General features: G+C 39.9%; 1 protein-coding gene across 1 annotated transcript in view; it reads right to left on the bottom strand.

The window, feature by feature from the left end:
- Positions 1-10,164: 10,164 nt before the first annotated feature.
- LOC139344506 (junctional adhesion molecule 3B-like) overlaps positions 10,165-27,853 on the bottom strand; it is a 34,492-nt gene continuing 16,803 nt past the window's right edge. The window contains exons 2-9 of the mRNA XM_070982752.1: positions 17,824-17,892; positions 17,615-17,728; positions 17,364-17,516; positions 16,587-16,789; positions 15,014-15,113; positions 14,687-14,816; positions 14,514-14,568; positions 10,165-13,884 (exon numbers count right to left, since the gene is read on the bottom strand). Of these exons, the coding sequence (XP_070838853.1) occupies positions 13,849-13,884; positions 14,514-14,568; positions 14,687-14,816; positions 15,014-15,113; positions 16,587-16,789; positions 17,364-17,516; positions 17,615-17,728; positions 17,824-17,892 (860 nt within the window). The 3' untranslated portion in view covers positions 10,165-13,848. The remainder of the gene's footprint in view (positions 13,885-14,513; positions 14,569-14,686; positions 14,817-15,013; positions 15,114-16,586; positions 16,790-17,363; positions 17,517-17,614; positions 17,729-17,823; positions 17,893-27,853) is intronic.

Below are 27,853 nucleotides of genomic sequence, written 5' to 3'. Positions count from 1 at the left end.
GCGGAGGAAAGCCCTTTTTTCTTTTTTCTTTTTGAACTTTTGATATGTGCTTCACTCGGAACATGACGCAGCCAAACAGTCGAATGTGACCATTTCAAATGCTGATATTTTTTCTCGTTTCAAACATGTCTGCACTTTTCTGACGCAGTATCAACAGGCGGAAGAAACAAACAACGAGCTACAGTTTTATGAGGCTTTGCTGCCCGGAGTACAGCCTTTCAGGTACTTCTCATCATCTGCTTATGCAGCAATCATTTACTGCAGTGACTCCCAACACTTTGACATGTGTGTCCTTAAAAAATAAAAACAATGTCTGCCAGCGACCCCCACATCATAGTTTATGGCTGTAATATGGAACGTGAGCAGGCCAGCCAAAGAGCAACTATTATTTCTCAGTCTTTCAGTTGCAGGTTTTTAGATGCCAGAAGAGGTGAAGTGAAGCAGTATCTCACAAGAAACAGACAAACAAATGTGTGTGTGTTTGTGTGTGTGTGTGTGTGTGTGTGTGTGTGTGTGTGTGTGTGTGTGTGTGTGTGTGTGTATGTGTGTGTGCGTGCGTAGACATGTAAGTTATCAGCATTTAGAAACAAAATGTTGTACCAGTAAACCAAAGGTACTTACTAAAGGTAATGTAATTACTTTCAAAGAGAGTAAATTCCCTTCACTTGTTCTTTTGCTGTAAGTAAATTTGTTCATACAGCACCTGCAGAGAGCAGCTGTCACAAAGTGTTTCACAATAAAAGACAAAAGAGCAAATAATGTGTGAAGGGGGCATTGCGGTAGTAAAGACAGGAGGAAACCAACATGGGAATAAGCATTTCCACGTCAGGAACACAATGGACCGGAGTTTAGCAAAGTTCCTCAACTGGTCGAAACAAGAGCAAACAAACCATTCACGTTCTGGTCAAGACCCATAGACACAGCTAGATTAGGGAGGGCTACAGGGCATTCAATCGTTTGCAACTGGACTTTGTCAGTTTGTCTTGGAAGACGTTTCGCCTCTCATCCGAGCAGGCTTCATCAGTTCATGCGCATCAGACTAGATAGGACAGCTCTAGTCTAATGAAATGGTAGTGATGACATAAGTTTGTGCTGTAAGTTGTCAAATTTCACTTTTAGGCTTTCAATGGTGAAATTGACCTCCCAGTTGTTTTTAAACTCGGCAGGCTGAATTGTTTGTTTTTGAGTCTTTTCCAGGATTTTGTCAGTCCTGTAGCCTTTCATGGTGGATCTTAGGTGTAGGCTTACTGGTGTGAGGCTGTTTTGTCTGCATCTCAGGTTAAACCTGAGATGTTTCTGTAATCCGCCATTTTCCGAGCCATCCTTTCATATGCCCGCACCATTTTTAGGGTAGCCAACCCAAAATGTTCAGAAACATGCCATGCATGACTCTTCAGGTCTAGAGTCAGCTGTTTACCGGCAACCCCAAGGAGGAAACACACTCCTTTGAGGATAAAAATGTGCATATTCTGGACAAAGAAGACTGAGCGAGGAGTGAGAGTAGCCATCTATGTCAAGGTTGAAAAACCGTCTCTGAACCTCTTTGAACAGAGGGGGAGGTCTGAGACACCACCTATCTCCCACATACAATGCTGTCCTTTCATGTCTTCCATCCATCCATTATCTATACCGCCTATCCCTTTCGGGGTTGCAGGGGGCTGGAGCCTATCCCAGCTACAATGGGCGAACCGGTCGCCAGCCGATTGCAGGGCCACATGCAAGGACAAACAAACATTCACACTCACACTTACGGACAATTTGGGTCATCAATTAACCTAATAAGCATGTTTTTGGTCTGTGGGAGGAAGCCGGAGTACCCACGCATGCACAGGAAGAACATGCAAACTTCACACAGAAAGGCCCCGCCTGACCCGGGGATCGAACCGGCAACCTTCTTGCCTGCTGCGCCACCGTGCAGCCCTCATGTCTTCCAAAGAGATTCAAAAATTTAGCCTGTGAAAATTAAAAACAAAGCCATACACACATGGCTCAAGGAGCCTCCCAATGACAAGAATGGGACACTAACGAGGCAGACGACTGTCGTTGACACCCAAGGGTCGCACCCTACCCCGCCTTAATGGGGGATCGTTTGCCTCACAATAGAGTGATACCAACCTTGGTTTTGGAGGTTGGCCTGACTCAGAGGATAAATATTTGAACCTAACACAATTTCATTAGATTAGAGCTGTCCTATCTAGTCTGATGTGCATGAACTGATGAAGCCTGCATGGATGAGAGGCGAAACTGACAAAGTCCAGTTGCGAATGATTGAATGCCCTGAAGCTTACAATGACCTGGATGAATGAGAATATTCACAGGCATAGATAAGGGAGGGTTTCACAGAAGAAAATAGAGATCAGAGGAGGAACCAGGTACAATACAGACAGCATCTGATCCAGGACAGAACTGTGGGGAACTCCATGAGACAGAGGTTCAGTTGATGGAGCAAAGTTACGATCAGTAACTAAGATAATCCTGTCTGGAAGGTGAGCTGATCCTGAGGTAGTCACCCACTGCCTGAGCCTCTCAACCCATATGCATTGGTCCACAGTATCAACAGCAGCACTGAGCTATAACACATAGTCCCAATAAAACCATAGAATGGAAAATCAACTTTCACTAAATGTTTCCCTTGTGCAAAACTCCTCTGCATTATAAAATCTCATCATCTGTGACTTGAAATCATATGATATCATTATTGCTTATATATTATATTCACGATCGTGAGTTCTGTCTTGTATGATTAGTCAACTAAATGTCCAATCAATTGTTCACTGAACTGAACAAATGTAGTTCTTGAGAATAAATCTGAATCCTAAAATGGATTATTTATCTTGAATTTTCAAACTTCTAACAAAAGTGAATTTTTAAAGTTGGACAACCTGACAGGGAACAAATAAGAAGCCCCTTTATACACAGTCATGATACTATCACCTGTTACCAGTGAACCTGTTTACCTGTGAAATATTCAAAACAGCTATTTTGGAATGTGTTCCACAACTTTCCCAGTCTTTTGTTGCTCCCATGTTGCTGGAGTCAAATTCAGAATAAACATATATTTGCTGAAATCAGTGAACTTTATGAGGTAAAACATGAAATGTGTAGTCTTTTTACTGTTTTCAGTTGAGTGTATGTCAAAATGGATTAGCAAATGATCATATTCTGTATTATTTAGGTTTTATAGTGTGTCCCAACTCTTTTGGAATCAGGGTTATAAACTGTTTTTGTCTTTAAGTAGCTTATATTATCTTATCCTGTCATCTGCATTTTATCTATAGTTGCTTTTGGACACCTTGTGATCATCAGTGCTTATGAAAGTTTGATAAAGACACAATTCTCTGTCTTGGCAGACAGTTAGGCCAGCTACACTGAACATTTACTTCTTTGACTTTCAGAATGCTTTCTGTTTTATTTCTGTCTGCAGTCTGCATTCTAAAATCAAGTGGATTAACGAAAGTGTCTGTTTCTCTATTGTTCAGTTGAACTAATTGAATTACCTCAAATGATTATGTTGTTTCTTACCATGCACTTCTCTATGACTAAATTAAAATATAATGTAATATAGCTCACAGTCATGGCAGCTGAGATGCAAAAACCTCTACGTCAAAGACCACTGTTTGTAAAAATGACTTAATGTCATAGAGATATGCAGAAGGATGGAAGGAGATGATTGTTTCAAATGTAGTTTGGAAAAAAATGTCAAAAGTTGTTCAGCCCCTGTGGAAATGTCAGGGCCCATCTTTAATTATCTAGTTCTTTTCATCCTTCTTCTTTCATCCATTCTTCTTAAAGTAGCAAGTACCAAAGTCATCCTCAGGATTGAGCTGGGACTCGTGTCACATCAGCTAAATACATTCACGAAACTTCACATCACAGTAAGTGCCTCCAGATATTATTACAATTATTTTGACGTTAACACCGGAGCCACTGTAGCAAACATAACTCTTCATAAGTCTTAGATGTGTAAGAACAAAACTAATAAGGAGTAAAATCCTTCTGCATTGAAGCAAAGGCTCAACAATGACTGCTAGATACTGTTCATTGATAGAATGTGGATATCTTAACATGTTTTTTGAATCTACCCTCTACTTGAATGATATTTGCATCCTGAACTTGTTTCACAACTCCTGTCTCTTTATCTTACCTCTGCTGCTTGTTTCCTGTCTTGAGTTCAGTTCTTATTTTCTATCATGTCATGAATGAACAAAACATTAAAAAATAAAACAAGTCCTGGACTTTATAGTTCTGTCCCTGAAGTCTGATATGCTGTTCTTGTTTTTGATTTTTTAAAAATATAATGTTTTCAGTGAACCAGATCGGATCAGAATGGTCATTTTGTGATTTGTATTGAGCCGATGTTGTTAATGTGTATGACTTGACCACTAATTTTGTGTCAGAACACATTTCCAAGATCTTTTTAATCTGTTTTCATCTCAATATACTGATTGATGACAAAATGAGGATGATCAACACTTGACAGCATGTTGTGCTAGTTTGAAGCACCAGGGGTCAGGAGTGCACAGTATTGATGTGGCTATGCAAACACAGTGAAACTCTTTTTGGTGTCTGGAATTGTCACATTGACAATAAATGCATCTGTGTATCAGCATTTACATTCCAGTAAATTTATTACATTATCCCTTGCCTCCACTTTAGTTGAGGCTGTCACTCATAGTCTCTCCAATGGGTGAAAAGGACACTTCTGTGATGGCAGCTCTGCACCATTAGAGGGCAGAGTTTAACAGCAACAAGCCATGGATCAACCTGAGTGCCCTCCTTAGGTCAACTTCAGTTAAAAAGATTTTTGCATTCCTGACATGTTGTGCTATTATTCAGTATTTTAACATTTCCTTGCCAAAATAAATCCTCCCTTGCATTATAAGGATGGCATGTTTTTCTGTTGTTGTTTTTTTTTTTTTACCCCTGATTTTATTGGAAAAGCTCCTGAAGCTTTAAACAGGTCTCAGCTGTCATCCAATGCAGTGTTAGCGCACTGACTGGTCAATATCACATTTTCAATAAAAAGCCAATATCATCCAAATGTGCCAGTCAGCTGTTAGTCAAAGACATCACCACTGAGACACATGTTCCACATACTTCTTTTATACCACTGACACATCTACAGCAACAGTGATATGAAATACTATTCGCAGAGAGGGAGAAACCTTTATTACGAATGGTAACCTTTATGTGATTCGTGTGTGTGTGTGTGTGTGTGTGTGTGTGTGTGTGTGTGTGTGTGTGTGTGTGTGTGTGTGTGTGTGTGTGTGTATCACCTGAGCTCATTATGAGGCTCCTCTTGGAAAAGATTCTTATAGCTGTGTAATTAGTTGTGGTGACTTACAAAAAACATTACAGTGATCCTCCTTTTGCGAATAGTTTTATGATCAAATTGACAACAGTTAAATGACTCCCCTAGAGCCTTTATGTTGCATGAACTGAAATGTAACAAGCTTCTTTGATAACAATGACTCACTTTGAAGACAGTAAAATAAAATCTAAAATCCTTCCTGAACAGCCTGCTGCTGTCATATGGTAAATTTCTACAAGTCCTTCTCACATTTGGACAAATGACTTCAAAATTTTAACGAGCAGAGCCCTTCTAGCTGTCCTGAAATGGCTGAAACCAATTATTTATGTGTGGTTGAGAGCAGTAGGTGCAGCTGGAGCTCTGCTCTGATACAGACATCTTGTCAATGTGTCAGTTCATCACATCATGCTGTGATATTTTCTAAATAGGCTACATCCTTCTGTCAAGTAGGATTTTCTGCCGTCTGTTTTTCTGTGCTGTCTCTGCCCACACTTCTGTTTGCAGCTCTCTGCTCTGGTTGTATGTGTTCACTGCATCCAAAAACAAATAGAAAAACTGGAACCTTATCGATAATGTCTGTTGATAAACTGATAAACCAGTTGTTGTAGTGTTGCAGAGCTTCCCCACCACTCAGAATGACACCCTGCTGTTTCTTAAAAAGATCAGCCTGCATCAAAATGAAAGGTTTTAGTCATGTGATATAATATGAAGTCAGTGAAGAGGCATGTTGTCCCTGTTTCTACAACATCTGGAATTGAACACAATTTTGGTGTCAGAATTGATCAAACCTTACCAGTCAAATGTACTGAGCACATGGTGACAGTTTGAAAACTAACTTTAAAGTCTCAGTGATCTGCAACTTATTTATTTGGTTTCATTTAGCATTATGATGAAGTACATTTATAGCATTGACATATTTTACTTTGAAAACTAAATGTCTGGTTTGAATTTCGCTGCTTTGTAAATTTCCTGAAGGTCATTTCAAGTAATGCAGTTTCAAAAATGTAATTTTAACTGTGTTAGAGTTCACAAATTTAGAAGAACATTGAACTGCAACATCCCTGCTTTAGTGTCCCAAATATCTCTCTGTACTCATTTCCTATAATCTCTAATAAAGGCATTAAGCCATAAAGCATAAGGAAATGCATGAAAGTGTCCAGTGTTAAAAAGAAAACTATATTCATGTTTCTCAAATTCAGTTGGTGAAATTGTGACATAAAATTCAGGTCAAGTCAAAAATCAAGTCACTCAGACTGAACTGGTTTAAATTCAAAAGTAACTTGAACAAGACCAATCAAACGACCAATCAGGCCTCTGTGCAAGCAGGTTCTGTCAGTCTACCTAGTCTGACCACAATAGAAAAGGAACAAGTGTTCTTAGTCAGTCACACAGTCAAGTGTGAATCAAGTGTCATCTTAAATTGAGGCTTCTGAATTTCACCAATCCAATCCAACAGTGTTTAACATGAATGGAATTCACAGAAATATGAAAATATGAAATATAGTACAGTAATAGTCTTTTTTTTAATATTTGACACCTTAACCTGCAGATCACCAGAGAACCCTCATGTCAATTTTCAAATGTAGCCTATGTACCATAAATCACATATGAACCATCATACACCTTCTGGAAATTTAGAGACAATCTTAAAGCTGCAGTAGGTAAGATGGAGAAGAGAGCAGACTTAGCCTGCAAATTTGAACCAACATGAGTTCCACGTCACTCCCCCTCCCTCTCCGTTACACTCATCATAGACATAATATACGTAGACGCCTCATTGACTGACGCTTCCTATTGGAGCTGACGTTCATCGCGGCCGCCATCTTGGATGGGTCTCCCATGCGCCCCCAGTGCATTTATTTCTACGGAGGAAGGTGTATGTCCAGCTACTACAATCATCATAACTCCTCTAATTTTTACCCGATTTTCACACGGTTTAGTTTGTTACAAACGTCAGAGATGTAGTTATGATACAGGATGGTGTCACACATTAAAAACAAATGCTTTCATGCTGAAATACTTTGTCTTTGTTAAAGAGCATACTACAGACATATGGTATGGCATATTAATAAATGTATAAATGAATTAATTTTAGATTTTAATAAAGAAACAGTTTGTTCATTTGATTTCTCTCTCTCTCTCTCTCTCTTTCTCTCTCACACACACACACACACACACACACACACACACACACACACACACACACACACAAACACACACAAAATCATGGCCCTTCTGTACACACCAATAACACAAGAATTTCTTCATTTTTGTTTTTGTGCGCTGAGTTTATTTAATGTAAAGTTAAGCACAGGCACATGCATTGACCTGTTGACATGTGTATTAAACTTTGAGTAAGTTTTTATACTCGTTTGTGTTGGAATAAAACTTCACCAAAACAAACTGTCGAAACGAGGAAGGTTTTTTCTTTTTGGCCAACTCATCATGTGTGGCAGCCCACAGTCCACTGCTGCTTCCAAACACACACACACACACACACACACACACACACACACACACACACACACACAAACACACACACACACACACACACACACACACACACACACACACACACACCCCGTCTGGCCTGACGTGTCTAAATTTAAACAACTGTTCACAGCTTTAGGATGACAAAGATTCCACAATAGCCCGGACTGAAACTGCTGATGATTGTGATATACACGGATTTTAACACATACATACATACATACATACAAAGCTCTCATATATACCTGCTCAGTACATTTTTTTCCTTCTTTCTTTTTTTTAAGGCCTGGAAAAGTTAGCTTTAAAAGTCCAGGTCATTCCAACGTCTTACAATACCCTGTTAAGCTTGCAACTGGGGCTGGGAAGCTAAATAAAATAAAATAAAAACAAATAAAATAGGGGCATTGTTGCGCTCTTTACGTTGACTTCGGTTGGCTCTGGTGCTAGCGGAGACCCACCCAATATGGCGGCGATGCTGGATTATGCTCCAGCACGTAATGAGGTGTCTACGTATATTATGTCTATGGCACTCATGCCCTGCCACCGAGCACCTCCTCCCTGTGGCGTCTGTGCGGCTGCCGTGACAACCAGTAACGCTAGCCTTAGCATCGGAAACAAGCTAAGTCTGTCCAGCCGCTACATTGCGGTCGCTAACATACCGTACGCGCTGCGGAGTGTTACTGTAACAATCACCATATTAGCTTCATGGTTATTTGTTGTCTTAGCCGTATATGCTGTTGTTGGCAGTGGCAGTATGGGCGGTTTCTTCTTTGTGGATGTCTGTTGCTCCACCATAGCTTTCACTAGCCTCCTGATGCTGCTCACAGAGCTGTTTGACTGAGCGGCAGCATGAGCGGAGGAGGGGGGGCAGTTCGCAATGTGTGTGAGTAGTGATTGCCAGATGTCAGACACTCCCTCAGACGTTCCTCTGGCTCTGATTGGTTGTTTTGTGTCAGGCGCGGTGGATTCTTGCAAATTGCAGTAGGAGCAGTAGGTGGAACCAATGGAGCCGTTTTTTTTTTTTTGTTTGTTTTTTTTTTGTTTTTTCACAGGTTACATGTTTCATGTACTGCTGTCTGGGCACAGGGACAGTTTAAGCAAATATGATAAAAAATTACTTTCATACAAGTTACCTACTGCAGCTTTAAAGCACATTTATCCAGAAAGATGGTTTTCAAAGTGAAACATTTCCCTAATATTATTTCAGTAGAGTTCAAATTTCAACTTTTCAGCACTGTGTGGATTTTTCTTGTAAATAAAAATTCAGTTTGTGTTCATATTTCTTAACAAAATACTTTTTAGTGTATCCTTGCAGCCTAACAAACATGATGAAGAAAATGTTGGCTACTTCCGTTTCAAACATTTGCAAAGCTGATTTAATAAAAAGTGCATTGTTTGCATTGTTTATGTCCACATTCACTGGTGTGCAATCTTTTTCTTCACTGCCTTTGCTTGGTACATTCCTGCTCTTTGCATGTTACTGCCACCAACTGTTCATGAGTAGAACAGTGCCAAACCCTCATCAAAATGTCTTTGTGCGCACAACACAGAACAGAATGAGTGCTTTGTTTGGAGAAAACTACTTAAAATATTTGAGTGTTGAAATTATGGTAAAAAAGCACAGAGGAATTTTTCATTACAGATGAACTCTATTGTATGGCAGTAAAAAGGTGCAGTTAGATACTGTAGTAAATTAAGTGCAGGACATACCAGCACAACCAACCACAGATCTGACTGTGTCTCAGATCAGAGGAGGATGTGCAGCTGCAGTGAGTCAGCCTCAAAACCTTGTGTTCTGTTCAGCAACTAAAAAATGTTTGAAAATGAGATTATTCATCAGATTCACAGTCAGACGGGTGTTTTTTCCTCCCTCGTTGAGCCAAATATGTGACCCAAGCTTTAATAGCTTTTTCTGTGAATTAACTAAAAGTGTCCTTTGGCTTTGCTGCAAACTACAATAAATTATCCCTGCTGAGCTCATTGTTGAAGTTGCTGCCAGTTTGCACAGTAACCAGAGAGGAACAAGAAAGTTATTTTCAATGTTGAAAGTGGAACTGGCTTAACTCCCACTAATAGATTATGGCTTTGGATCAATAAAGATGCTGTCAGTGGGATATTTGATGAACTTTCATACTGAACAGGATTTCTGTGAATAGCAGGAGACTCTGGAGTCACTGAGGAGGATTGGGAGTAACAAGACCAAGAATCCTCACTTCTGTCTGTCTGTCTGTCTCTCTCTCACACACACACACACACACACACACACACACACACACACACACACACACACACACACACACACACACACACACACACACACACACACACAGGAGAAGAAAAACCAAACACAATGTATCCAGTAATATTAGAAGTGAGTTTTATTAATCACAAATAGAGTGGTTCAAAAATGAGCAAAAACAGCCCCAGCAGGCCCCACATGGACATTCTACTGTATGTGAGTTTGGTTCAGAAAATGAAGAGTCCTCAGTTTAACAGTGCAACAGTGCTGGATCAGTGGAGTGCTGCTATCCTTGAGGTGAAAGAGAATGGTGAGATAGTTTGGATAGTAGTTAACTTTCCCCTCAATACAGATGCCACACTGGAAAGTATCTCTTACAGTGGTGTGATTGTATGTGTGTGTGTGTGTGTGTGTGTGTGTGTGTGTGTGTGTGTGTGTGTGTGTGTGTGTGTGTGTGTGTGTGTGTGAGTGTGTGTGTGAGTGTGTGTGTGTGTGTGTGTGTGTGTGTGTGTGTGTGTGTGTGTGTGTGTGTGTGTGTCACCACTGCTTAATAACATCCAGCCAGATTACAAACAAACTGGTTCAGGACTGCCTGTGGGCGACATGGTACGGAGCTGCTGTACATGATTTCCGCTTGCTGTTTGCGGCTGACACTTTGCATGAACTCTGCTTTATAAAACACTGAATAATTAGAGCTCCATCACAGCTGCACAACACTTCATTTCTGACAGCAGTGGTGGTGTTCAAAATCAAATTCCCCTTTCTGTTGGTGCTCTAAAGGAAAACACATCAGTCAGCCAGGACAACACAGGACAATCTTGTTAAACATGTTATAAACCACAGCTCATATACAAATGTCCCTGCTTTGGGTATGCATCTTCTTCTTTTGCCTAATAGTGCTATGTGTCTTTACCAAAAATAATCCCCACTATATTTAGGCACTAATATATTTCTATTCCTACTTCAACATGTCTACACCTTCAAATCTATGAAAAAAGCTATTTACAAATTTGCAGATAAATTATGTAAAGAAGGGAAGTGGAAATTTGCAGTGATATCATTCCTCTCAAACGCCGTGATTGCAAAACATGAAGCCTCCAACAGTATCGCAGAAATGTACAAGTGGGAGAGAGCATGGCTGCAGAGAAACTGGACTACTTTAAAGGCAGAAGGCACTTAAGAGGAATGAAATTTGTACAAATGAAGAGGGGAAATGTATGTATCTGTGTGCTGCGTCACTTGTATCTCACCATATAATGTATCTGGAACAGGAGTCATTTGCAAACTTAATTGAGTTAATAGTACACTTAGAAACGCTTTCTCTTGGTTCCTTAATGCAACAGGTTAACTTGGAAAAGACTGAGCAGTGTTGACAACTTCCTATGTGCAAATGTTGGGCAGATCTTCTCTACCATGACTGATATTCAGCAAACATTTTACACTACACACACACTTGCTGAGTAAAATGCATCCATAGCAGCTGAACAAGAGATTTGTATGAGCAACATGGAAGTTACATGAATACTATATGTATCTCGTGTTTGCATGATTTCTTTATCTGGTTGGAGCTCAAAAAGATGACGAGAAGTAACCAAAAATAATGGAACATCCAACAAGTTGCTGTTTGTTCTGAATACCTTTTTAAAACTGACTCAAGGGTCGTCACTGAATTTGCTGCTTATAAGAAGCTCTTGTTCATTGTTAGGAATGATACAGCCCTGATTCCAAAAAAGTGTGGATGTTGTGTAAAGCACATATTAAACAGAATGTGATCATTTGCTATCCTTTTTGGCATATGCTCAACTGAAAACAGTACAAAGACATTATATGAAATGTTTGATGTCATCAACTTCATAGATTTTTATAAATATATGCTTATTCTGAAATTGATGCAGCAACACATTTCAAACAAATTGGGACAGGAGCAACAAAAGACTGGTAATGTCATGGAATGCTCCAAAAATACTTGGGGATGGACAGAGGTTCACTTCTTTGTGAACACATGATTTATAAAGGAAATTATTACATGAGCTCAGGAACACTTTGTAAAACTGCTGTTGGTTGCAAATGATTGTATTCTGTTTTATCTTATAATTTACTTTTTTGGAATTGGCAGTGTAGGATAAAATGTCACCTTTTCTCAGTTATACAAATGGAAAGAGTTTCATATTGCCTCAATTACTTTTTTTTTTTTTTTTTTTTTACATTGTTCACCACTTTACATAATCTTGAGAGAAAGAAAAAAAGAACAAATATCTATATACAATCAGTACAACTGTTAACCCTCCAGACCCCAGCTGCATGTTACTTGAGCACTGCAGTGTCGGGTCAGCTCTGTGTGCCTTCAGCTTTGCTGAGAGGAATGAGTACAATATGAGCTTCAGTCAAACCTAAAATGATTTTTCTTTCCAACTAAAACATTATTTAGTCACAACTAAAAGTTAGAAATGTTAGATGAGCTCTACTCTCTAATGAGCAAAAGTATTAGCAAAAATAAGTTGTAAACAGACTGGACATGAACAAATACCAGCCAGGATCCATGTCAAAGACCATGTAGTGTCATTAACATGGTCTACCTGACTGGATCAGTCTGTGTGTACTACGGAGTTGGGACATTATCTCTGACATTGTTGGTGCCTTTAGTAATTGTATCTTAAAAACAGGTCAGTAGTCACTCAGTAGCTCAGCTAACAATGTCCTGATAACACTTTCTTCTCTGTATCAGGTCATCCTATTTGTTTCTACTTGCAATTCAATAAGGGCTTCCACACAGTAAAACGTCAAAGTACCACAGTATTACAATTGTTCATGCAGATCCTCTAGTTTTGTTTGGGTCTGGAAAGTTAACTTGCAAACCCTGCTTTATTATTACTAACATTATTATAGTGTAATACTGAACATGTGTATGACAACAAACCTCTATCCTGGACAGTAAATTCAATATATACAAGATCAACAGCAAGCATAGAAGGACACTTAAAATCAAGAAAATGCAGCACTGATTGTGTACAGTGTTTCACAGCATTTGACTGGCACTCTTCAAAGCCTCTGACAAAGACTACAGACATCAACATGGAAGTCTCTCACAACAGAAACTGGGCATTCCCAGAGGAGAAATTAAATATGTAAGACCACAACTTGATATGCTAATACAAGCCATTTTTCATTTGTCTTTCTACCTTTCGATTGCAAAGGTGTAAATGCTTCCAGCTTGATGCAAAGTGGTTAAAGTGTTACACATTTTTATCCACATCCAAAAAAAAAAAAAAAAAACACGTTAGTATTTTACAAATATTTAAAAAAGTAAACCTTTATCTATAGGCATTTTAAAATATATTCCATCAAAAATAGTCTAACAAATTTCAACAGTAGAAAAGAAATGGTATACAAATGACAAAGTTTTGAAGCTACACGTTTATAGTAGAAAGGTGTCATGATAGACTGACTTTGGAGGAACTCCTTTTCTACCTGCAGAACAAAGAAATGTTTCATTTTCTCCACCTAAACCGGTATTTGAAACCATGCAATAACTGTAAAGTAACGACGCCATAATTTAGCAAAAGAATTCAGTTGGCGGTGATAAAAGTGGACAAATGAATCTCAGTCGCGACATATGTAATAGTTTAACATACTATATTGTTGTCCTGTGGAATCTTGTCACCTTTGGCAAACTTGAGTAGTTGAATTTCAGTCATGCTGAGAGCTCAGAGCATGAACTGTGGCAGCTCCGTGGTCAGACAGTGTGGAGTGCAGTCCCACATGTCATGTCCTTCAATCAGCACAATGCCCCTCATCATCCTCTCCCTTTTCAGATCACAAATGATGACTTGTGTCGGAAATCCCCCTGCATTGAACAACCAAACAGGAGAAGTAGGTAAGTAAGAAGCAATACAGATGTTTTTGCTCCATTTTCCTCCCCCCTACACTATGTTAGTGCTGAGAGATTTTACAACTTAGTTTCTCTAACAGTTCAAATCTGCCTTAGTTGAGAGATTGATGCTCTAGAAAACTGGAATTAGTGTGACTTTCATACACAGTCGACACACCAAAGTCACCGATGAGCCATATTCAGATTTGGAAACATTTGTGTAGACTTACCACTAAAACTTTGTACACACACAAAGACAGTAAGACGCCTACACATTCTTCTCGTCAGACTGATAAAGCTGTGTGTCTTTATGCGAGCCTAAGTTCCACTCCCCAAGTAGATGCTCTAAATCAACTGTCTGCATAACAATACTTCTGCCCACCACCACTCAAGTGCAATTATACCAATCAGTAAAATCTTCAAACGCTGTGGTTATTTATGTAGCACATATTAATTCATCAAATGTACATTATTGTTAGACATCAAACAGGATGATTGATACGCTGATTGGACTGTCCTCACTAGTTTTGAAATGACAGCGTTCTATTTTAATAGCATCATCTGCACATTATATAGGCATCTAGATTAAACTGCTGTTTACAAACCTCATCCTCTGTCCTGACGTAGTCCACTCCATCTCCTTTAGCTGGAACCTTGTAGCTAAAAGACACAAAGCACATCATGGTTTCATGATGAGAGGTTGGGGCAGTGCTGGTTTGAGAGGAATACGTGCATTTGTTGATCATTTGTTAAGCATGACAGTGTCTTGATGTCTTACTTGTTCCCTGCCTGTTTTTGGCTAGAGAAGAAGCCTCGCTTATATGCACAGCAGATGCCCACTGTTATACATAAGAGCACGATGACCACCACCAGCACTCCCAGTACAATCCCAACAACATCAATATCATCTGTGGAGTTTGAGTAAAAAGGCAGAAATTAAACACTGACATTTGGTTAGCCTTAAAAGACAGGATAACACACTGGGGGGCAGTCTTCAATATCTTTTTAAATGACACAACATCAGCAGCAAGTGTCTATCTGCCCTGATGAGGGATTTCATCATAACGTAGGTCATACAGTAGATTTGTATCTGTGATACACTTACAGACTTCCATCTGCTGGGGTGGACACTCAGAGTATCCTGCATCATTCTTCGCTCGGCAGAAGTACTCGCCTGCATCTTCTTTTCTGACAGCAATGAACTTCTGCATCGGAGTGATCACAAACAGAAATCTGATTAACGTAAAGTCCTAATCTGACGCTCAAACTGTCAATGTTTGTTTAGTCAATACTTGTTTATAGAAGGTTTTAGAAATGGGATAAAGTCAATACAAAGTCAGAGGCAGGTCATAGTAGGTACAGTCAGCATGGAGGGAGTTAACAGCTGTCACAGTTACTTTACTGTGAGTAGAGGAGGAGTGACATTCATACCACATTTACAGTCTTTCTGATAACTGACAAATGGTCATTACCATGTCAAAGGATGTTAAATATGAAAATTCAACCGAATTGCACTTACTGCGCTGTTTCTGATGAAAGTGTGAAGAAATGAAGCAACTCAGTGGTCAGAGGTGTTCTGTACTGATATCAGATTAAATCCTCTGGGATCCAGGACGGAAGAGAGCTACATTACATTTGCCTTTTCAAAAATACATAAAACTGTGGGCAGTCTGCTGCTCTGTGTATTCTCACTGCGCTCACTATTGTTATCAGACATATTCTGAAAATAATAGGAAGGACACTGTAGACATATGGAGAACATTATGTCTCAATTTGGGTTTAAAGCAAGATCTCTAGTTCATAAATCATTCAAAAGAATTAATTTATTATTGTTATTTTCTTTTTGGCAACACATTTGCTGTGTATGTTTTTGTATGTTTCTGCTCCGCTCCATTTTATGTATATATACAGTTATGTATGTCAAAGTTCATCTTCTTCATAAGGTTTTTATGTTGAAGAAAAAATATACACACATATTGTGAAACTGCAGAAATAATCAAATACTGCAAATTTGTGGTGTCTTGCAATAAGCTAACATCCAAAAAATAATAACAAAAAAATGTTGATCCTGGAAAAAACATGATGAACAAGCAACTCCAATAAGTTTCTAAAAATGATGAAGCTGAAACTTGCTAGCCAGATCATGTAATCCTATCTAATACAAAATAGGAATAAATTCCACTCTACATCTGCTGATGGGCATGACTTCCTCACATGGGAGTGCGGTAGCAGAGGGGAGTGATAACCGTGTTTTTGTTAACAGCCTAAAAATAACAGTCAAAACGAGATAAGTACCACGCAAATTACCATTACCAAGTAATTAGTTTACAGCTGACTGTAAACTTCAACCATTTGTTTCAGCTTGTAACACTTGCCCTAGAGTTTCGCATACTGCAGTATGCTTTGGTGTGTCACATCTTAGAGGCCAGCATGAAGGTTGACAGCAGAGTGTTCGAGGCGAGCCGCTGAGCACATCGAGCTGTGCTGGTAAGCAAGCGAGAATTGAGGAATGTGCAAACGAGGACAGCAGATTCCCCTCGTGGCTCAAGCCCTCTCGCACCATCAACTGTCTCCCCAAAATATCTGCCCCCACCCCTGGGTGTCAGGCCACCGTCCCCACTGCCCCGCCCTTGCTGCTCATGCGTGTCCTGTGCAAACACATGCGCACAAATACTAACCAGAGTTCCTGTTTCTGTGCTGAGCGTGTATGAGGAGTTGAAGAACTTGAGGCTGGTCTTTGGGTCGTCGGGAATCTCCTCTCTGTTCTTGAACCACTGGTACTGAGACTTGGGGAAGCCCTCTTCCTCCACGCAGCTCAGCTCAGCTGACTTCCCAAAAGGCACTGATTTTGGGACACTGCATTTCGGCACCACCGGCTTTACTGTGGTGACATAGAACATATGATCACAGTGTCCATGGGGAGCTTTACACCTCAGATGAGTTTTTATGTTCTATAAGCATCACAGTGATAACTAAACTGGCACATTCCTACATGATGCTGCAGGGTTTATGATTGACTTTGATGCTCTAAAAACACAATGTCACCCTGGTTCACTGGACTGACATGACGGGTACATGAGTTTTGGCCCGTGCCAAAAAATGCCACCAAAACACGCAGTGCTTGCTTTCTTTAGCACTGCAATTCAGAGCAGATGCAGTTTCAGAGTTTCCTCTTATAGCCTAGAACACGCCTTTGCAGCTGGGCAGGTCTGGTCATAACACATCCTCGTATGTATGCCAAAGGGTTGGTGCGACCTACAACACGGTTTCATCTTACAGCATCGAAAGTGTGAATCACGGAGCAAGGTCTCTCTTTGAGGACACAATAACAGCTCGAAACGTTATCATATTTTCATATCTTTGACTCTACATGCAATACAGGCCTAACACACATACAGATTATCACTGCAGGTGAGGTAGAGGTAATCATTGCAGATGCAGGTAAGTCAGAGTACCTCTTACAACGAGGTCAATCACAATCTCATCAAATGACTTCTGGTCATCAGCGGCGGTGACCTCGCAACGATATTTGGCTGTGTCCGATCTTGTGGCATTGGTTATTAGTAATGTGGCAGGTTCTCTGATCACTGCTCTGTTCTCTAGGTCACCTGTTGGAAGACAAACATGTCCAACAATCTCAGTAATAACTATATCAACTGTAGATAAGAGAGGAGACAGACATTAGACTTGTTTGTGCATTTATTACCTGAGATCTTCTTGTCAAAGTACACATAACTTGGTCCCTCATTTGTTATCTTCTTCCATTCAATTCTGGGATTGGTTGTAGAAATGGACTCAATCAAACATGACAACTCAACTTCTGCAGGGTAGAGGAAAAGGGAGTGATATGACTGATGTGAAAAAGACAAGCTGTTTATGCACTTTCTGTGGTGGTATTTGTTCATTTGCTCTTACTGTCAAACTCATCGGTCCAAGGTGAATTGTTACTTGTTCTCAGGACGACAGCTAATGCGCTGAAATAGCCTGCAAAACATGAAAGAAGAAGCAATGCAACATGAAACTCTCCAGAGCATGAATTTTCATGATACAGTGAAGATCTCATGCTACATGCACAATACCAGCTGACATCCACTGATGTTATTTTAACGCTCTCCTTGGGGATGTTTGTAACATGTTCACTCAACTTCAACTTCACAAACACATTTGGAGTGACAATAAATGTGACTTCCACATCAGCCGTATGATCTTAACATCCTGGTGCTGTTTGGTCATGTTCTGTGACTGTCCTTCTTCCATTTTTAGTTGTGTTGATCAAACCATTGTGTGTGTCTGTGATGAGGGTGGGGGTGCTGTTTCTATGCACAGTGGATAATTGCGCAGGGAGGCATGTGCCCTTTTCAGGGCAAGCTCACCATGCCAGTAGTTCAACTGCCTGCCGAACCCTTCTCTCTCTCTCTCTCTCTCTCTCTCTCTCTCTCTCTCTCTCTCTCTCTCTCTCTCTCTCTCTCTCTCTCTCTCTGAGCCTGATGCTGTTGCCCATGTGGGACTAATGGTGCAAAAGCACCCTGCACAGATCTGTGTTGGTATGTGGTGGAGGGTTAGGGCCTTGAGAGGGGCACTGCTGAGTCATCCTGACAGCCTATGGTCCACAAACAGATCCACACAAAGTCACTTCCACATGAATGTTAACTGTGGAGCACATTTGTGAACATTTCCAGAGACAAAAAAATGATGGTATGGCTCTCGCATGCAGGGTCACTTGTGTAGATTCTACTGTCACTGGAAATCTATGGAATGCCTAATCTTCTATTTGTGCAACCTCTCTTGCTGCCAACCCCTGGCTGAATCTTAAAAAGAGGCTGCCTTCACATTTATTACATCTGGCTGAGAGCGGACGATCTCAGTGATCCATTGTACAGAAATGGTTTCTATCATCAAGGTAACCTGTACTATGTAGAAGTGTAACAGAACTGATTTATAAGATATTTTCAGTGGTTGTCCAGCTCTGGAACATGTTCTTGTGGACTCCATTCCAGAATCAGAAGGTGATAGGTAATTAGGTTCATGAGAATCACAGATGAATTACTGAAAAGGCAGACTGGGTACAGGCCTGGGGCCCCTGGACCTGAACCTCTTTATGAAGTGACCATTAACATTTATTGTTGGTAAGTCAATCCAAGGAGACAAAAAATGAGCACAAAGAAAAGCAAAATGACTACAGAGATGTAACATAAAGGGACACTGAATGTAGCCCGAGCACAGCACAGAGTATTTCGGTACTAATGCCAGTAATTAGCGGTAGCCTCTCATTCAAAAAACTGCTCAAACAGGGATAAACTGACCTCTACCAACTGGACACACAGCAGTGTCTAGGGTCACATGCTAGAGCAGACAGGGTAAGCTGATTAGCCCACGGCCTTTCTAGAGATCATGACAAGACGACAGCTTGTTTTTAGCCACTGCTGACGGTAAGAACACTTCATGGAGGTCTAAAGTAGGTCACACCTACATTTGACAATAAGAGATCGACCCTCAGGAAGTTGCTTGGAAAATCTGAAGGTCATGCTCTGACTGTAGTGACATTCTTGTATCAGATGAGATGTAAACATTAGAGGCCCTATTTAGGTCGTGATCAGTTGATAACCATGACTATGAAGATAAGTCCTCAATTAGAAAAATTGGTTTCAAACAGCCTTCTACACAACCATCTTTCCTGCTGAGGAGCCCAGGAGCAAAACTCTGACTCCTGACCAGCTCCAGGGTGCTGCTCTATATGTAGCTGACCCTGACCTCCCAGTGGAGGGAAGAAAAAAAGACTCTTTGCCTACAGGAATCAAAATGACTGTACTTTCATTTGAAGCTACTTTTAGGGAAATATAGCTCTACGACATGACAGGTTTGGTTTGGCGATGTAAATTTCATTAAATATCTAATTTGGCTTTGAATCTCCAGATCTAATTTATTCTGTGCTGTGCAACAGCAGCAAAGACAACAAAGTTTGGTCCCAAGTGCAATAAGTTTCACTCTACGGCATTAAATGAAAAGTTCTTGGCAACCTAAAAAAGCAGTTCTCGAACTGAGAACTTCAACAAACAATTGCAAGAGACTTAGGATGAGAATCTGCACTTCTTTTCAGAAACGTGACAGTCAAAACATCACCAACCCAGTTGAAGCCTGACACCTATTTAGCTTCCATGGTGCAACATGCAGAAAGGCACTCACAGTTCTGGCAGAGTTAAAAGCTGTGTGCGGAGGAGAAATGCTTTTCAACTCCCAGTGTTTCTGAGAGCTCCTTGTTCTGATATAAAGTGACTGAAAGCTTTTCTTTACTCTGGAAGGTACCAGATAATATGACTGAATCCATGTTTACACAATGGTGCTGATACTCTTCAATAAAAGTCCCTATCAGTTAACTTAATTCATTTACGCCCTTGTAGAAATATGCAATTCTTTTTCCTGTTTCTGACAAAAGCTGGTGCATGCAAGTCATGTCACTGCTTACTTCTGGGTTTAAGTTTCAAATGTACTGCATGTACTGTGTAACTTAATACCAAATCTAACTAGGCCACGTATGCCAAGAGTCCAAAATACCAGAATACGCTGAGTAGAAATAGAATCCGAAGTTGATGATAAATTATTCCAGGTGATTAACTGCATATCATGACTTTCCATTAAATGCAGAACTCCTTTTCAACTATGGTCTGACAGAGCTAATGGAGTTTACCCCCTGTTCCTGTGCTGCACATTGTTACTATGATTAGCTGGAAATACACTTTCTGATCCAGACGTTAGAGAAGTTTTCTACCAGTTTTCAAGTCTGATAGATGAACTGAGTATTTTGAAAAGGTTTTTGATTTATAGAGCACTGAAAAGCAGCATTTTAAATGACACTGAATCTTGCAGCAGAAACCATGCAGTTCAAAAGGAACATGCAGCCTTAAGTAATTTATAGAGCTGAAACAAAAGAGAGAAAGAAGAAAGTTACTGACGTATTTTGATAATTGATTAATCTTTTGAGTATTTTTTTCAAACAAAAATGCCAACGTGCTACGGTTTAGACTGGACATTCTTTGACAATGGAAAATTCTTTCATTTTCGAGAATTTTATAGACAAAACAATCAATTGTTTAACCATGAAAATAATCTGCCGGTTAATGGATTAATGAAAATAATTGTTAATTTGCAAAGTTTCAGGTATGTGCTGAATTCCTATTTGTTTACTGGCAGAAAGTAAATTGTGGATTAACAAATGAAGTAACTGTATCCTAAGAAATCTTGCAATGTGTTTAATGAATGAAAGCAACCTTTTTTTTCCCTGTTTTTCACTCTATTCACTTATATTACAAATACAAATACAAATATTAATGTCTGCTTCCAATACATGTAGCTATAAGACAAACAAACATAAAAAAGGTGCAAATTTAGGCAGGAATTAAATAACTCTCCTCCAATTAATGATCAACGGCTGCCTTCTGGGTAATATCTTTTGAAAGCCCAGGGAGTGCTGACAGTGTGTTATGAGAGCGGTGTTTTCCATCTCTCCTCCAGACACATCCTTCCATGATCATGTCATACTTATCCTGTCTGTGTTCTTGACTGCTTGAATAGCCTTGTACCGGTCGAATCAATGATAACAAAGTATTACTTATTTTTTTGTGTGCCTGGTCATTGTGGAAGTGTGACACAACTCTCTCTCACACTCGAGCCAAACATGACGGGTGTGTGTGGAAGATGTGTGGGATGTGGATTATTAGCTTTTAAACCATGCAGGTGCTCAGTGACCTACATATGCCATAAATCTTTTTTCTCTGCTTTTTGGTTGGACACAGCTGTGTGAGATCTGGCAATCTGCAAATCTGCATCAAAGTTTTTTTTTGTTTTTTTTTTAATCTTCCATGCCACCCCCATGATGGGCGCAGTGTTTTCTCTGTAATCTTAGTGTAATGCCCTCATAAACCCCTCAGGTTGTAGATCACTGAATAATACAATAGGCACAGAGGAGCTGTGTATTTCCTGATGCCTGTAGTGTGTAATGAATCCTTCCTTTTTTCTGTTGCCCCCCTGGGAAACCAGGCTTATTTCCTGTACTGCTGCTCGGTGAATCCAGAAAGGTGAGGTCGGTAGCATAAATAGAAAGGTCCAATTAAGCAACCTTGGATATTCCCTGTGGAATGCCTCCGCCCTGTGCCTGTGGAGAATATTCCCACGCCCCTCTGGAAGCTCAGACATCAAAGTATATACACCCAGGTTCACTTACTATCAACCAGTTGCTGTTTGGAAACTCTTCACATATTTGCATGCTGCTTGAGTTGCACGGAGCCTCTCAGACGAGTCTGGCTCTATCAGTAAATGAGCTGCTGACATGACCAACCATGAGGCCATTCATATTCTTGTATTATATTTCTATTTGTTATTGTATTCAGTCTGAACAAGGAGAAGGAATGTGTCTGTTCAATAAGTGCAGACTGATCAATGACTTTCTTTCCCAGTCCCACAGAAATAACGGGCCATCTCAATAAAACACTCTGCTGCTCCCTGACCATGCAGTCATATCAACCACTGACAGCTTCAAGGCTGTGTCCTCGCTCCAAATGATGGAATGATGAAATGATTTTGAAACAGTTTATAAAAATGACAACATGAGAAAATATACTGTGTGTGCCACACATTTTCTGTGCTATGTTAAGATTATCTAACCTTAAGTAAGCGAAGTAGAATGAGCATGTGCTTCCGTACACACGTGTAGAGCCAGCTTCATGGATATGAGAACATACTGTACATGCTATATATTCACTGCATGTAGCTACTGTTACATGAATAACATGGCCTAGATACCCCTGGTACATATTCAGCACCACGTTTCTAATTGAAATTAAGGTAAACAAGCAAAGCATGGAAGCAAACAATGATATGTTTGGTGAGCAGTGAAAGCACGATCTATCTCTGTGGTGGAGAAATGAAGAATGTAAATGTTGCGGGAGATTCAACTGGGCACACTGGGCCATCAGTCATACACACATCACCTATGCTGCTTGTTCTCTCCACAACCCCTGAATAATGGAAAAAGACAAAAAAAGAAAAAGGAAATGTGTTCATTGTCATATCAAAAGCTACTCAAAGTCAACAAGAAAACAAGCAAGTAATTAGCAATATAAGTTTTCTGTGTTGTGGTATGTTTGGGACTTCTAATCATCAAATGAAAAGTATTCTTAAAGTCCATAATAAGGTCCACATCAGTGTCAAATTGTGAATCTCTGAATGGTGTCAAATACTGGTTATTATTAAAAAAGTCTACCAATATGTGTTTACTTTAATAGTGCTGCTAAACTATACGTAGCTAATAAAAAAACATTGCTTATCAGGTTAATCTAAAAACACAATGTAACTTCATTGCAAGATATGCTTCATTACAAGATCTTCAGTTTAATACAAGGCTGCTGCCACAAATAATTATTGTCATAATTGATTGATCTGTCATGTTTTCTTAATTAATTCTCTAGCCATTAACCACAAGTTACTTGTTTTGTCTTTGTTTCACATCTTTGCTTTAAAAATGACCTAAATGATTAATCAATTATCCAAATGGATACTGTTGGTTTTCTGTTGATCGACTACTCCAAGAATGGACTACTGGTTTCAGCTTTAGTTTACTATCTTTCCAGATCCATTTAGAACTGGTTAAGAAGGCAACTGACACAAAAATCTGCCTGAATAGTTAGACTGGATAATTCTGTAAGTGTCTCAATTGTAAACTTCAAAAGGAATGTCACACAAGGCAGTAACTGACACACTTACTTGATGATCTCAGATTGTTGTGATTAATTTCCCTAAGAAGGACTTGATGACTTGGTTGTTTAGTAACCCCAGATAGATGATAAAGACTTGCCCTTCACAATGCATGCTGTGTTAAGGGTGCCAGGTGTCCTGTGGGCTCTACTTCTGCATCTCTTTAAAGTCTCCGTTGGTATTTCTCTAGAGTTTTGGCTCTGCACACATGACCACTAAACTTCTGGTCACAGTACTCAAAAGTTCAATATGAGCTCTGGGCACAGTATAGCCAAGCCAGAAAAGGGTAATTTTCAAAGCGTTTTGAAAGAAAAAATGAAAGGAACAAAAAAATAATGCCAACTGTGCTGTGAGAGTCACAGAATTATGGCACAGGAGGACAACTGAATTAAAAGGCAAAAATAAATAAATAAATAAAATAACGACAGCCTAGAGATACTCAAAATAGTTATTTTACACATTAAAAGATGGTTATTCACTGTAAAACAAATGTATTAAAATCAAGTATATAGCTGGTTTTATCCAAAATCTTTATATGTAATATCATGCATCTCCCACCCACTGCATTCTACTGAATTAACTCATTTTGCAATCTACAGAGAACATTTAGGGCATTTCAATGATACCAAATGTGAAGGGGTGGGGCTGTGGTACCTTTCTCTTTCTCATTAAGGAAAATGGCAAAAGTGCATTTTATGGGAAGAGGAAAAGTGAGTGCAGAATACTTTTTATTGAGCAAATTTTGGCTTAAATTTTTGTTGGCATATTTTATATAAGGCAGCACGGTGGGGCAGCAGGTAGTGCGCGTGCCTCACAGCAAGAAGATTGCAGGTTTGATCCCCGGGCGGGGCCTTTCTGTGTGAAGTTTGCATGTTCTTCCCATGCATGCGTGGGTTCTCTCCGGGTACTCCGGCTTCCTCCCACAGACCAAAAACATGCTCATTAGGTTAATTGGTGACTAAAAATTGCCCCTAGGTGTGAGTGTGAGCATGAATGGTTGTTTGTCTGTATATGTTGCTCTGCGATCGACTAGCCACCGGTCCAGGGTGTACTCCGCCTCTCGCCCGTTGACAGTTGGGATAGGCTCCAGCCCCTCTGCAACCCCAAAAGGGATAGGCGGTATAGAAAATGGATCGATGGATGGATATTTTACATAAGTCTCTTAACAACACATTAAAACACTGTCTGAATTATTTTAACTGCATTTTAGCATAGTATTTAAGTGTTTAAAAAGATTGGGGAATTTAAAAAAAAATTGTGATTGGATAATATTTTTTTTCTGGTAGTCAGGAGGATATGACTGTGAATCATTAGTGAAATGGCCCTTTGATTCTAGATATTCTAACCACCCACTGTAGCACTGGGACGCTGACTGGAATCAAGCAAAAAGTTAAAAAGCGTATTTCTGAAGCACTCTCATGTTTTGTATGTTTTACCCTGAGGAGACGCTAATTTCCATCTGATAGAGGTCTATTATGTCAGCTGGGACACAAAGCCTGACAAATTAATTCATAAGAGCATCACATATTACCATGAGCTTCTTTCTGAGAGACGATTACAACTAGATCCTAGACAAAGCGTGCTCTGGTGCTCCAGTTCCTATAGCAATATTGGTGATATTTCCATAGTAACTGATTCTTTTTCTGTCTTGCTGTTTCTCTTCCTCCCACTGGTAACCAGCACAAGACAGGATCACACCTGCTTTTGTAGCTGTGGGAAAAAGTGGCTGTACAGACCTCAGAAGTCTTCCATGAAAACCGTAATCTCATGACATGATGGCAATGAGGGAGAGGTTTAAGGGCTGAGCTGGCAAGGAAGATGACCCCAGGCTGTATTGTCACAGCTGTGGTCATCCACCAGTGTCGCACTCATCCCAAAGTGTATATTCAACTTTCTTCTCTCCACTCACACTTATCTCTATCTCTCTGGTGTCGGTATGATGTCTGTAGAAACTTATGTGCAGTTCAGTTTATCACAGGGGAATCATTCATGAGATAAAAAAACATGCTAAAACTTCAGGCAGTAATCTCTGTGTTTGATTGACATAGGAAATCCCCTTCTCTTGGTTAGAAAAGCAATTTTGTTCTTTTTTCATTACCTACTGAAGCTTTCAACCAGACACTTCTGTTCCTCTGCGCTTAAGCTGAACTAAAAATGATCTAAGGCACGAATGTAAGTCAATTTGTTTCCTCTTTCTGGGGTTAGTCTACATTCACTTAATCTTCTACATGACTTAAAGAGACTCTGGGAGACTGTTGGTTTGTGTGAAGATGTCCATTATTCTGTAGAATGGATAAAGTCTTGGAAAGACAAGGCAAACTCAACCATATAAATGTATCAGATGCTTCTTCAGCTGCTAGGCTAATGTGACCACGGTTGAGCATGAATGGATGGACCCAGAGCAACTTGTCACTCTAGGAGCAGCAAACTTCAAGTGTATGTAAAATATGCAGCTATATTAAACCTGCGTATAAATGTATGACATGCTGAACAGGGGTGGAGCGGTCCACTAAATTCATGGTTTGCTATGTGCAGCATGTCGGTATTTGGGTCATGGTTTAAGAAGTTTCCTGTCTGCCTTCCCACTCCTGTCTTGGCTGTTAGAGATAATCATAACTAACAGTATCTAAAAAATATTGATCATTTAACAGGATGTTACCAACTGGCTGTTAAAATGATCTTTAAGGAATAGCTTAACAACGACTATAAATTGTTGCTTTTACACATTGTTTTCTGTACAGATTAAGCAAACAAAATAAAATGTTTTAATTTGTAAGCCTTAGAGATGCTGGTAGGTGGATTTTATTACTCTTGGACAGAGCCAGGTTCGCTATTTCCCTGTGTTTCCAGTCTGTATGAAAAGCTGAACTGACTGACTGCTTATGGTAGCTTCATATTTACATTGTAGACATTAGAGTTGTACCAATCACCTCATCTAGAGTAACTTTTGGCAAGGAAGCCAACAAGCGCATTTCCCAAATGTTGAACTGTTCTTTTATCTGCAGTACATGTGGTGTAGCATCCAGCGTGTTGGCTGGATTAGCCCCGTTGCAGTGCCTCTTCCTGTGGCCAAGTAGCATATAGCATGTAGAATTATAATGCCGAGAGATGAATGTGGTCAGACCATCATTGTGTGCAGAATGCTAAGTGGTCTCAATACAATCAACTTTGCACAGGAACAAAGTAAAGGCCCGAAGACGAGGAGAAGGTGGAGGTAAAGGAGAGTGTGTATCTGCATAGACACATAATGGAACTTTATCTCACTAAGGAACAAAAAAAGTCATCTCAATACAGGCTAATTTTTATTATTTAAAAGGTTGCATCTCAATTAAATTATTCTAGGAAGTCTCACAGTTGAACCAATAGTCATGCTGTTCGCATGTTTATCCTGAACACAGGGTGATATCCCAGACAGCCTTTTCTCCACCAACTATTCTACCCCTGGTGGATTCTGACTAAAAGTTGTATCCTGGTATCAGGAGTTAAATCAAATGCATCCTATCTTTTCCAGGTGTTCTCAAACATGTTTCAGCTTTCCCCACAAGGGCTTCTTGTATATTCATTTATTCTGCATTTACATATGAGGCTGCTGCAGGCCCTGATCTGTGAGCCCGTTAAGGCCGGGGCAACCCATGTGTCTTGCTGCTGGTGAGCCCTCTGATCTAGGCAGGGTCAAAGACTCGGCCTGAGCCAATGAAAGGATGCAGGGTGGGGGGTAGGGGAGGAGCCGATGGTGTCACTGAATGCCTGGGAACCTGTCACTTTGTGTCAGTGTTTGCGTCTACATCTGGCCTGCTCTCACTTTGACCTCAAGCTAAGTACGACTAGCTCACAGGACTGGACCACAGAGTAGAAAAAACAACTTTTACTCTTCCACCTTATATGCAGTGCCTTTCACTTGCAGGCTGCCAGTCAGTGCATTAAGCCATCACTTCACATCAGTGAATTTACTGATTCCACACTTACTAAATGGCAGTTCAGGAAATGTACACTCAAGTTTATCTATTTCCCATTTGGGCCTTTTATTCCTGATAAAATCACAATAATGAATAACACCTTGTATAAAACATATCTCCAAAACTTGTTAAGTTGTTCACAGCAGAAAGATCTATGATATTAATTTCCTGTCATCTCATGAGAGCCTCACAATATTTTGTACATTGTCACACATGGACAACTCTGTTTCCATTAAATTTTG

The sequence above is a fragment of the Chaetodon trifascialis genome, chromosome 16, assembly GCF_039877785.1.
Source record: "Chaetodon trifascialis isolate fChaTrf1 chromosome 16, fChaTrf1.hap1, whole genome shotgun sequence".
NCBI lineage: Eukaryota > Metazoa > Chordata > Actinopteri > Chaetodontiformes > Chaetodontidae > Chaetodon > Chaetodon trifascialis.
This window is presented reverse-complemented; position numbering and strand designations above follow the sequence as displayed.